General features: G+C 45.5%; 1 protein-coding gene across 1 annotated transcript in view; it reads right to left on the reverse strand.

Moving 5' to 3' along the window:
- tnpo3 (transportin 3) overlaps positions 1-12,321 on the reverse strand; it is a 24,599-nt gene extending 12,278 nt beyond the window's left edge. The window contains exons 1-14 of the mRNA XM_058416879.1: positions 12,064-12,321; positions 10,110-10,310; positions 9,936-10,009; positions 8,007-8,163; positions 7,582-7,725; positions 6,275-6,450; positions 6,045-6,183; positions 5,688-5,834; positions 4,980-5,087; positions 4,779-4,870; positions 4,501-4,640; positions 3,867-4,058; positions 3,565-3,656; positions 415-491 (exon numbers count right to left, since the gene is read on the reverse strand). Of these exons, the coding sequence (XP_058272862.1) occupies positions 415-491; positions 3,565-3,656; positions 3,867-4,058; positions 4,501-4,640; positions 4,779-4,870; positions 4,980-5,087; positions 5,688-5,834; positions 6,045-6,183; positions 6,275-6,450; positions 7,582-7,725; positions 8,007-8,163; positions 9,936-10,009; positions 10,110-10,310; positions 12,064-12,186 (1,862 nt within the window). The 5' untranslated portion in view covers positions 12,187-12,321. The remainder of the gene's footprint in view (positions 1-414; positions 492-3,564; positions 3,657-3,866; positions 4,059-4,500; positions 4,641-4,778; positions 4,871-4,979; positions 5,088-5,687; positions 5,835-6,044; positions 6,184-6,274; positions 6,451-7,581; positions 7,726-8,006; positions 8,164-9,935; positions 10,010-10,109; positions 10,311-12,063) is intronic.
- Between the last annotated feature and the right edge of the window lie 503 nt (positions 12,322-12,824).

The raw sequence follows: 12,824 nt of genomic DNA on the forward strand, positions 1-12,824 counted from the left end.
AGAGTGTGTGAGTGAGTGTGAGAGAGTGTGTGTGAGTGTGTGTGAGTGTGTGTGAGAGTGTGTGAGAGTGTGTGTGTGTGAGTGTGTGTGAGTGTGTGAGAGTGTGAGAGAGTGTGAGTGTGAGTGAGAGTGTGTGTGTGAGAGTGTGTGTGTGAGAGTGTGTGAGTGAGAGTGTGTGAGAGTGTGTGAGAGTGTGTGAGAGTGTGTGTGTGTGAGTGTGTGTGAGTGTGAGAGAGTGTGAGTGTGAGTGTGTGTGTGTGTGTGTGTGAGAGTGTGTGTGTGAGAGTGTGTGTGTGAGAGTGTGTGTGTGAGAGTGTGTGAGTGAGAGTGTGTGAGTGAGAGTGTGTGTGAGAGTGTGTGTGAGTGAGAGTGTGTGTGTGAGAGTGTGTGAGTGAGTGTGTTCTGAGGACATACCTGAAGATTACCGCCAGTCTGTCTAACCATACTGTAGGGTCTGAGGATTTTCCGTTACTAGACTCCTGAGACAGCAGCTAAAAGACACACACACACACACACACGTACACACACACACGTACACACACACACGTACACACACACACGTACACACACACACACGTACACACACACACCAACATTAAGATAACCTTTACTGATCCTGAAAGAAATCTGTCTCAATAAAAGAGAAAAAACAGTCTTCACCTATTTGTTTAGGTTTTAGAGAAGATAGCACTGCCCAGGTCATCAGGGGGCAAAAAACACTGAGGGGGCAGATTACAGTATCTTCCTCCCCAACACTGAGGGGGCAGATTACAGCATCTTCCTCCCCAACACTGAGGGGGCAGATTACAGCATCTTCCTCCCCTAACTGCACCAGTGTCTTTTTCTCAAAGGACAATCAGCATGCACTGCAGTAAGGACATGTGTGATGGTCAACCTTTCCTGTGACTGTATACAGTGTGTGTCCAGTAGGGATGCAACAATACAGTTAACCCACGGTTCAATACGTACCGGGGTTTTTGTTTCGGCAAATTAAAGGTTTTTTTTTTCCATTATTCTTTGTTTAGGTGATGGAAACAGGAAGTATGTTAAGAAGAAACTGGTTTTAGTTGCAATTTTCTTATTTTACTTAAATGCAAAAATGAACTTGTACACATTCATAGTGTACTGAAAATAGTGAGATAAAAATTAGCGCTTGTATGACTTTATTACAGGAGACGGGTTTGGACGGTGCTCTTTATTCCCCAATCCACTCTGTAATGACCAGTCAGGGTGAGAGAACTCTCTGTAATGACCAGTCAGGGTGAGAGAACTCTCTGTAATGACCAGTCAGGGTGAGAGAACTCTCTGTAATGACCAGTCAGGGTGAGAGAACTCTCTGTAATGACCAGTCAGGGTGAGAGAACTCTCTGTAATGACCAGTCAGGGTGAGAGAACTCTCTGTAATGACCAGTCAGGGTGAGAGAACTCTCTGTAATGACCAGTCAGGGTGAGAGAACTCTCTGTAATGACCAGTCAGGGTGAGAGAACTCTCTGTAATGACCAGTCAGGGTGAGAGAACTCTCTGTAATGACCAGTCAGGGTGAGAGAACTCTGTTACCCCCGAGGTCCAGCTATCTGTTATTAGAGCAAGACTTTGTGCTTTAACCGATTCGGTTTTTTGCGTGTTTTTTCATAGAGTTCGGGGAAAAGTCCGTGTCAGTGGTGTGTAACGCGGTTCCAGCACTTTAATAATTTGCTGAAAGCCCACATCACCGATCACAGAAAACGGCTGCAGATCTTTAGCAATTATTATATTATAATTATTTTTTGTGTCTCTCTGAACCAGTTGTGTCTGAATGCTGGAAGGGATCAGATAGGGGACTGTGGTTTTTTGGGTTCCTGTGTTCCCTGCTCCGCCCTCCTGCTTCCACACAGTGATATCTCTGGGTGATGGAGCTGCAGATGTGTGGTCATGTTGAAGTATTTCCATCTCAGTAACTCGTGTGGAACGGCGCTTAAACAGAGCCATGTTCTGTTTAGTGTTTTTGTTTCATCTCCATCATAGTCCACAACAAATCCGAGATGTTCCCACACCACAGATCTGAGAGACGGAGCTTCCTCATGTTCCTGTCTCACTTCACCTCTCTCCAGGGTTAGAGTGAAATCTGACACCAGCATCGCAAGCATGGTTACCGCCCCTAACTTTAGCGCTCACTGATTGGATATTTACTTGAGGGGAGGCGTGTCTGTCTCAGCGCATAGACATACAGTACAGGCAAACACAAACAGGAAGTTCAGAGAGTAATAAACACAAACAGGAAGTTCAGAGAGTAATAAACACAAACAGGAGGCTCAGAGAGTAATAAACACAAACAGGAAGTTCAGAGAGTAATAAACACAAACAGGAGGCTTAGAGGGTAATAAACACAAACAGGAAGTTCAGAGAATAATAAACACAAACAGGAAGTTCAGAGAGTAATAAACACAAACAGGAAGTTCAGAGAGTAATAAACACAAACAGGAGGTTTCAGAGGGTAATAAACACAAACAGGAGGTTTCAGAGGGTAATAAACACAAACAGGAGGTTTCAGAGGGTAATAAACACAAACAGGAGGTTTCAGAGAGTAATAAACACAAACAGGAGGTTTCAGAGGGTAATAAACACAAACAGGAGGTTTCAGAGGGTAATAAACACAAACAGGAGGTTTCAGAGGGTAATAAACACAAACAGGAGGTTTCAGAGGGTAATAAACACAAACAGGAGGTTTCAGAGGGTAATAAACACAAACAGGAGGTTTCAGAGGGTAATAAACACAAACAGGAGGTTTCAGAGGGTAATAAACACAAACAGGAGGTTTCAGAGAGTAATAAACACAAACAGGAGGTTTCAGAGGGTAATAAACACAAACAGGAGGTTTCAGAGGGTAATAAACACAAACAGGAGGTTTCAGAGAGTAATAAACACAAACAGGAGGTTTCAGAGGGTAATAAACACAAACAGGAGGTTTCAGAGGGTAATAAACACAAACAGGAGGTTTCAGAGGGTAATAAACACAAACAGGAGGTTTCAGAGGGTAATAAACACAAACAGGAGGTTTCAGAGGGTAATAAACACATGGTTATTATTATTTTAAGGAAAAAACGAAAAACCGTGGTTCACATACGCATATTGAACTGTGGAGGTTGTACCAAACGTTTCAATATTATATTGAGTATTGTGGCATCCCTAGCGTCCAGCATTAATCCTACTCTAAAACAGTGCTGTGTATACGGGGTTTCACTGGTGTAGTTCCTTTGAGAACACAGCACCAAAATACCTGGTCCAACACCGTCGCAGCAAGGTGCTCGGTTGGGTTCCAGTCCAACCCTAGTGTGGTCTGACTGCAGCAACAATCTGACCCTGAACTGACCCCAACACTGGCTGTGAAAGGAACTAGCTGGAACTGGAGGACCTCACTTCATCAAAAGGAGTCATAACTTTATTTGCCATGTGTGCAGTCTGTCTGTGGTCACATGGACAGAGGTGTGTGTGTGTGTGGGGTCAAGACATGGGGGGGGGGAGAGAGAGAGAGAGAGAGAGAGAGAGATAATGAGCACATTTTTCCCCAGTGGTCAGGCACTCACCTTCTTCAGAGCCATGACCTGAACAGAGCACAGATCACTCAGACACTCTGCTATCTTCTCCAGAGGAAGCCGAGCCAGCACCAGTGCTGTGCCTGAGAAACCAGAAACACTGAGGTCATCACCATGATCTCTTATACTTCAGAAATAAATCATACACATCTCCGGTGATGTCACATCACTCTTCAAAGCTATGACATTTCACTAACCAGCAGTAAAAGAATAAATTATTTTAAAAATAAATAGAGGGTGCTCTGATGGAAGCACTGCCTGTACACTGTGTGTGTGTGTGTGTGTGGTCATACCCTTGAGCAGGCCAATAGCGGCGTCCGTGTTCAGAGCGAAGGAATCCAGCGAGCGTGCGATGTGCAGCAGGCTTTGGAAGTGTTGTGCCATGTGTTCCCGGCACACCGAGCACATGTTGTGAATAGCCTTCGCTGCCACCGAGGCTAATGGCTTCTCCCGCAGCCCCTTCATTAGATAGTCTAGCACAGGATCTGCATCAAACACACACACACACACGCGCGCACACAAATCATTCTGATTAGAATTGTATACCACATCACATTAGAAACATCAGAAACTCTTTGAACACAAAGTCTTCCAGCGTTTGCAATGACAATCCCAGTCTCTGGATTTCATCCTAATGAGAACCTGCTGGTTGAAGGATATAAAGGAGCTTTAAAATGTTCTGCAGGATCCCTCTGTGTTTGTTACACACTACAGGAAGAGATCCGGAGCTGCTGTTCTAACCAGGGTATATGTACACACACACATATATACATATATATATTATAAGCACAGGAGTGTGAAGTCAGCCAGTCTGAAGAGTCTAAACAGGTCCAGATGTGTGCAGCTGTGGATGTTGATGTACATCCTGACCTGAACCCTGCTGGAGTTCCTGTGAAGAGAGAGATGGTTTGTAGGGACTGTTCTCACCTAAGAAGCGTGGGTTGCGGTCCATCACCTCACTCATCTCTCCCACCAGCTCGATACTGGTGTAGCGCACAGCGATGTGCACCGTCTGAGGAAGAAGCACAACTTGTTCCAGCACTTCAGTCAGCGTGGGGTTGTTCTCACTAAGAACACACACAGGGGGAAGGAAACGTTTATATTCAACACATCTGAACAGACACAGACTACTGAGTGTCTGAGTAGAGCTTTATCTGTCAGAATAAACACTGAGACATCGAGTCCACGCTGCAGCGCTCACTCACGGGTCCACACTCTTGGCAATAGAAGCCATTAGGAAAAGCACGGCCTCAGTAACCTCCCAGGCTGGGATTCCCTCTTTCAGAGTAGAGTACAGCTACAACACACACACACACACACACACGTGAGTGCCGAGAAATCTACAAGTCCAATACTACATCATAAAAGAATGCTATAACATGTTTATATGTGTATATCAGTAATACCTGTGAGAAACACTCCATTGAGCCTACAAGGAAAATAACGTCCTTGACCAGGTCAGAAACCCTCAGTCTGAACTCCCCGAAGTCGTCCGTGTCTTCTGGGATTCCTTCCTGTTAGACAGAGACGAGATTAAACACACAGACAAATGAAGCACACGGTCCGTCACTCAGAACCTGTGTCAGGTCGGGGTTCTGAAGCCCTCGGCTGTGTGTCTACATCATTCCAATACTACTGGACATCACCCCTGACCTCAGAGACGTGACAGATGCTGCTCGTCGATCTGGGCCGGGTTATAAGTCTCCAAACAATGTGATGGTCACTCTTCTACAGTTAGGAGTGTTTACAGATACAAAAACACTTCAGCTGTGGATCTTCTCCACAGTGAGCATCCCAGCAACCTCAGTCTGATGTCTGACAAATGCTCAGAGATAGAAAGGAAATACCTACAAGCTACGTCATGTGACCTAAAGGCCTCGGTATGTGCATGAAATGTTTATTACACAATCAGAAAAAGACTGAACATGCATGGATTTTGTGGAAGAGTGGCTAGGGAAAAAAGTCCCTTCTGTGTCTACCACACATGCCGATATCCTGGGTTGCCAGATCTCAGCAATATGAAGCTGGTAAACTCTCTCACAAAAAAAGAGAAAGCATTAGAGAGACATGAAAGCTGTGGTTTGTGGTGAAGATGTTTCAGGGATGGTGCTCACATGGTCTGGGTCCAGCTGACAATGGCGTGCCAGGCTGTGCAGTAGTCTCTGGATGTAGGGTTTGAAGACGCCGTGCAGTGCAGCATCGTTGGTCTTGTACAGGTGCTCCCCCAGGCGGTACCAGAAGTTGAATGAGATTTCCACCACCTGATGAGTAAATGAGACACACACTTCTTAAACACTTCTCAAAATCCTGAGCACAACTCTGAGGACAGCAGACAAAAACCATGCAGCGTTGTGTTTTTAATTCCTGAATATATCTGGGTCCTCTGCATTCCTCTGAAACAGACGACACACAATTCAGACAGAAGATTCTGTGTGTGTGTGTGTGTGTGTGTGTGTGCACACTACACTAACCTCATACTGAGAATGTCCAGCACAAATGAGTAGAAGCTCCAAGGTGCGTAAATCACCCATGCCTTGCCCCGGGCTCCTGACTGTAATTTCCATAAAGGTCTCACACAGCTCGGTGAAAATGCGGCAGTAATTCAGCACCCTGTGTGTGTAAAAGAGAGAGGACATGGACATCTGTCATTCTGGTGAAGAACAGTATCTATGGAGCATGATGAGGATGCGTGCAGCTTTACTTGTCGAGGTCCTCTCGTGCCACGGCCATGTGGTAAGCTGTTTCTAGTGTCAAGACGCCCTGGAACAGCTGCATGGCCAGAGCCACGTGTGTATCTACAGTCTCAATGGCGTAGAGGGCGGAACACACACAGTCAGATGCCGCTTCATGCAAGTTAGTCGGGCACTCGTCCCTTTGCTGCAAGCAGAGAGAAGAAATACAAAATTATATTAAAAAACAAAAGAACCGGAAAAAGTCGCAACAAATAGAAAAGACCAAAGAGGACACGGATGCTGAATCAGTACAAGATTCCACCTTTCTACACGTGTGTATCGGTGAAGATCCGTGAAGAACGCTATGAAGTGATAAGACAGCTAACGCCAAATAGTACAAACAGGGTGCCATAAACAGAATCAGTGAACTGACTCTATAGTGCACCAGCAATTAGACTCTTTAACTAAAGAGCTGAATAATTGATTTGCTCATCAGTGAATCGACTCTTTAGTAAATCAGTTATTCAACTCTTTAGTTAATCAGTGAATCGACTCCTTAGTTAATCACCAAATTGACTTTTTAGTTAACCAGTGAATTAACTCTACAGTGAATCAGTGAATTGACTCTACAGTGAAGTAGAGAATCTAATTTTTAGTTAATCAGTGAATCGACTGTACAGTGAATCAGGGAATTGACTCTTTAGTTAATCAGTGAATCGATTCTTCGGTGAATCAGGGAATTGACTCTTTAGTTAATCAGTGAATCGATTCTTCGGTGAACCAGAGAATCGAATCTTTCTGGAGTTGGAGATCAAACGAGAGCAGGGTGGCTACTTGTTGATGTGACAAGACGTTAAATAAATATATATTCATAGAGTATACTAAAAAAAGAAAAGAAACAATGCAGCCTTTATCAACACTCCTGGGATGAATTTGTTTTATTCAAATAGCTTGGTTACGAACTGAACACCACTACGTGAGGAGGCATACACTTCCTGGCTGATGATTAAAAAATAACACAGAGAGAGAGAGAGAGAGAGAGACCAATACAAATTGGACTGTTACAGAAAAAGAAGAGGCCATTAAGAGCCGAAGGTATGTGCTCCCCTGACCATCACGCCCACATGTGGTTCTTCCTCAAACTGTCTGAAGCACACAACGCTACAGAAGGTGTTTGTGTGCTGTAGCATAATAACTTCCCTTTCACTCGAACTGAGAGGCCCAAAAAATACAGGTCAGGCTTCACACTTCATATGTACTAAATCCGGCATGTGATCTTTGGGCAACAGGACGAAGAGACAAAACAGAATAAAGTGAAGCGATATATAGGACTTACTAGCACTTGGAATAAAACCACCAGGAGCTGATTATTAGCCATGAAGTTGCTGTCCAGCACACCCAGGTTAAACCAGCTGCCCAAGCAGCGGAACACTTTAATAAGCATCTTCTCATCGCTCCCAGACTTCTCCAGGCAGGTCATCTGGTATCAAAGATAAAAACCATTTCTATGCAGCTGAAACCACTAAAGTGTGTTAGAGAGTAAAATTGAGCATCATACAGTGTGAATGTTGTAATAAAGTGAAAAATAAATAATAAAAATACTCTGCAATATGGTGCTCCAGTATGTGTGATCGTCTGTGCAGTGAAATATTACACTATCCTGTCGATACTCGATTACTAGAGCATTGTGAAAGATCTCAGCTGAAAGGTGAGGTGGTTTACTGATGATGGAGGAGTGGTGAGAAAAGGCCTGAGGCTCACCAGCAGAGTGACCACAGTGGTGGAATAGTAAGCAAGGTCCTCTATGATCTCCGACCGCCGGTTAGCACCTATCCTCAGGGATCGGCTGTGCACTTCCTCCGGCAGCACAGTGAGGATTTCGATCAGGAACGGCATTGAAGTCACGTCATTGCTGTACCTGAGAAGAGGAGAGGAAGGGAAGAGGATACGGGATGATTCCACACTCTGTGGCATCAATCCATTTGGTGAGGGATTAAATGGAAATGTCCATTATATTATCCTAATTTATTAATCATAAATATTAAGCACTGTTTATGGTAAGACTATTTGTTCCAATACTTTTGACACAAATGCTTGTGTGTATATATACACTATATTGCCAAAAGTATTCTCTCACCTGCCTTGACTCGCATATGAACTTAAGTGACATCCCATTCCTAATCCATAGGGTTCAATATGACGTCGGTCCACCCTTTGCAGCTATAACAGCTTCAACTCTTCTGGGAAGGCTGTCCACAAGGTTTAGGAGTGTGTTTATGGGAATTTTTGACCATTCTTCCAGAAGCGCATTTGTGAGGTCACACACTGATGTTGGTCGAGAAGGCCTGGCTCTCAGTCTCCGCTCTAATTCATCCCAAAGGTGTTCTATCGGGTTGAGGTCAGGACTCTGTGCAGGCCAGTCAAGTTCCTCCACACCAGACTCTGTCATCCATGTCTTTATGGACCTTGCTTTGTGCACTGGTGCACAGTCATGTTGGAAGAGGAAGGGGCCAGCTCCAAACTGTTCCCACAAAGTTGGGAGCATGGAATTGTCCAAAATGTCTTGGTATGCTGAAGCATTCAGAGTTCCTTTCACTGGAACTAAGGGGCCAAGCCCAGCTCCTGAAAAACAACCCCACACCATAATCCCCCCTCCACCAAACTTTACACTTGGCACAATGCAGTCAGACAAGTACCGTTCTCCTGGCAACCGCCAAACCCAGACTCGTCCATCAGATTGCCAGATGGAGAAGCGCGATTCGTCACTCCAGAGAACGCGTCTCCACTGCTCTAGAGTCCAGTGGCGGCGTGCTTTACACCACTGCATCCGACGCTTTGCATTGCACTTGGTGATGTATGGCTTGGATGCAGCTGCTCGGCCATGGAAACCCATTCCATGAAGCTCTCTGCGCACTGTTCTTGAGCTCATCTGAAGGCCACATGAAGTTTGGAGGTCTGTAGCGATCGACTCTGCAGAAAGTTGGCGACCTCTTCGCACTATGCGCCTCAGCATCCGCTGACCCCGCTCCGTCAGTTTACGTGGCCTACCACTTCGTGGCTGAGTTGCTGTCGTTCCCAAACACTTCCACGTTCTTATTATACAGCTGACAGTTGACTGTGGAATATTTAGGAGCGAGGAAATTTCACGACTGGATTTGTTGCACAGGTGGCATCCTATCACACTTCCACACTGGAATTCACTGAGCTCCTGAGAGCGACCCATTCTTTCACAAATGTTTGTAAAAACAGTCTGCATGCCTAGGTGTTTGATTTTATACACCTGTGGCCATGGAAGTGATTGGAACACCTGATTCTGTTTATTTGGATGGGTGAGCGAATACTTTTGGCAATATAGTGTATCTGTCATTGTTCTTGAAGTTGCTCAACACGCCTAGCTGTAAGTAATCCTGATCTACTGTATCAGATTTGATCTTTTCTAATACTTTTGGAAAGGTCTGGGTTCAGAGAGAGTGCGCTGGTCACATGAATAATGTTCCCTCTGTGATCTACAGTGCCAACAACATGTGGTCAGTTTAGATGACTTTGGAGCTCCGTTTCTGGCTAAAAATGACACCTCAGGTGTGTCTGAAAGGTTTTGGGGCAGTTTGTCTGGAAACATGTGGCCGGTGTTTTAAGTGTACGTACCTGCGCTAGAGGTCAGACACGTATGGACAGAGAGAGGACTCTTACTTTTCTATGAGGGTGTGAACACAGCCTTTCCATGATGCCATCTGCAGTGCGAGGTCAGCGATCGCCAGGGCGAGCTGAGGAAGGAGGACAAAGACACACCACAAGAAACTCATCACACTGACCAGCACCCGGAGACTGGTGTCCATGTAAGGGGACTGGAAACAGAAGTATTACCTGTGTGATGATGATGGGTGAGAGGTCTTTGAGGTTCTGAATGTGAGAGAGCAGAGAGTCACGCAGGGCGAGGTGCGTCTCCTGAGGAAGCTCGTAGAACGCCGTCTGGATTTTCATTTTCATGGTCTGTGCCGCAAAGTAACATGACTCCACGTCCTGCTTCATCTGCAAGAGCTGGTCCGAGATCTCCCAGGCATACATCTGTACAGGAGAAGGAAGAGAAAGCAGGAGGTTTAAGGTCAGGATTTTACACCGAGTCCTTTAGTTTAATCCACGCTGATGGACGGACGGATGGATGGATGGATGGATGGATGGATGGATGGATGACTCCCCGACTCATACGATGATTGGCTGCTTCTGACATTTTCAATGAGACAATCATATAATAACAAAGTCAGTGTGGGCCTTGAACCGTGTGCAGGAAATGGTCCGGCTCTTCCTTGACCAGCTGTACACAGTGGCTAGTTTCTAAGATTACACTGGGTGAAGGATGAATTTAGGAATGGAGATCCAGGGTCTATATTTAGTTCCAGAGATGCCAGCGCAGTAGCTCTGCTTCCGTGAACACATTAGTTTGAATGTAAACACCTCTCAGAATGATGGCTGTATGGAGAGTGGGTCACTAACCGAGAAGCGGTCAGAAGAGACAGGTGGACAGGTCAAGCGTGTGACACTGACCGTAATTAAACAGACAACATACAGACAGGGAGATAGGTGTATTAACTGCCTACTAGACAACACTTCACACCTCACTGGCACTGACCACACATTTCACCCTGACCCTGCACATGTCCAGTCAGAGACACAAACTTTTTTTTTTTTAACACCTTTAGGTTTATTCTGACCTCCGCCTGCCTGTGGTCAGCTCTGTACTTCACTCTCATATTTCCCCCAGCAGCCCTGTGCTTCACGTTTCCTGGTAATACTGCAGCTTTCACATAAAAACAAAAAAAACTTCCTGTATAGACCACACCCACTTCTGGTTTAAACGGGACCTACGGAAAGAGATATGAATTATTCCTGCGCCCCGGGGACGAGCTTTTACAACCCGAGTACGCGTCATAATCGAGGACGACAAGCACAGGATGTGACGTCACATTAAAAGCAAATACATATATATATATATATATATTTATATACATTTATATATATATTTACATATTTTTAACGGCAGCTTTTAACGAGCGCGCGCTCTCTTTGTGAGGCGCGGCCGCCGCTAGGGGGCGCACTCCTGTGGTGAAAAGGCGGCATTAACATCAGCGTTTCCGTATATAAACACCTTCAGAGAGGGTGACAGCGAGAAACACACACACACACACACACACACACACACACACAGAGAAAGAAAGAGAGATTATGAAAGCACAGAGCAGCTGGGAGGAACACGACATTACACCGCTTCCTGTCTTCTTCCCTTAATTCATACTTTACAGTGAAAATAAAGGTGTTAGTTTCCTCTGCATGGTGAACATGAGAGCAGTACAGTGTGTGTGTGTGTGTGTGTGTGTGTGTGAGAGAGAGAGGTCTGTAATAGTGACGAGCTCTGTAGTCTGTATATACATGTCAATGCTAGCAGGCTCGTTAGCCTAGCCCCTAGCCGCGGAGTGTGTGTGTGTGTGTGGACGGGAGTGAGACAGCGGTGTGTTTCCTGAGTAAACCCAGGCCTTGTGGTGTGACGGACATGTTTATAAACCTGTATAAAACTACACCGCTGTGTGTGTGTGTGTGTGTGTGTGTTCTCGCCCTGGCTAACACGGAGCACTGGTTTGCGCAACACCAGTTGAGGAGATTGTGTGGAAATAACCCTCCAGCATTAAAATGAAGCACACCGTGTACTGCTTAATGTAAGATCCCCGACCCCAGAGTGTGTGTAACCCCACGGGGCAGTGCTCTGTCCCTCAGGAGCCCGGGGGAGGGTGATTACTGCCCCCAAGTTTCCCCGTTTTTAGCTCACCGATCTCTGCAGCTCTCCGAGCCACACCGAGGCTCGCTCCTTCCCGGCGGGATTCGGGTCGTGATACAGCGCCTGTACAGCCTGATAAACGAGCGCCAGAGAGGGTTTCCCACCTTCCATCATGTCCGCGGGGTTTATTTAATCTATCTTTATGAAGAGAAATAACAACACAGGCCTCGCTCTGCTTACTGACTGAGCGCCATCTCAAACAGACGCAGAGAAAACGCGTGTGTCCAACAAACCCGTCCGGCTAGAAACCGGCGGCTCGGAACTGCAGTTCCGGACAGGTTTTTGTTTTTTCTTCTTCTCATTTTCTTCAAACTTGGCATTTTCAGTGTGTATTTAGATACAGATATATTAACAACATTCACATCCTCTTTCTTTAAATGATCTAGAAACGATGTGTTAAAGTAAAATATCGTAGATATATTAAAACAAGTGTGTTTGTTGCTTTCGACTTGGAGGGCTGAACTCGTATTTTGTGACCCCCGACAAATAAAAGTAAAAATCTCTCAATTCGGAATTTCCTACTCGGGAAAAGTCCGAGTTCCTCCGGAGTCAGTGAGTGACGTCATCGTAACATGGCTGCCCGCAGCATCAGGCGTAAACACAGCAGCGCTCCTTACAGATAAACGGGTTATAGTGTGTACACAAGCATTTATTACAGTTACATCGACATATACAAGTGTTCGCTTGTTAGGTCTGTAAGGTGACTGTACACGTCACAGTATTGACGAGAAACATACAAATCACTCATCACA

This window comes from Hemibagrus wyckioides, linkage group LG19 (assembly GCF_019097595.1).
Source record: "Hemibagrus wyckioides isolate EC202008001 linkage group LG19, SWU_Hwy_1.0, whole genome shotgun sequence".
NCBI classification, from domain to species: domain Eukaryota; kingdom Metazoa; phylum Chordata; class Actinopteri; order Siluriformes; family Bagridae; genus Hemibagrus; species Hemibagrus wyckioides.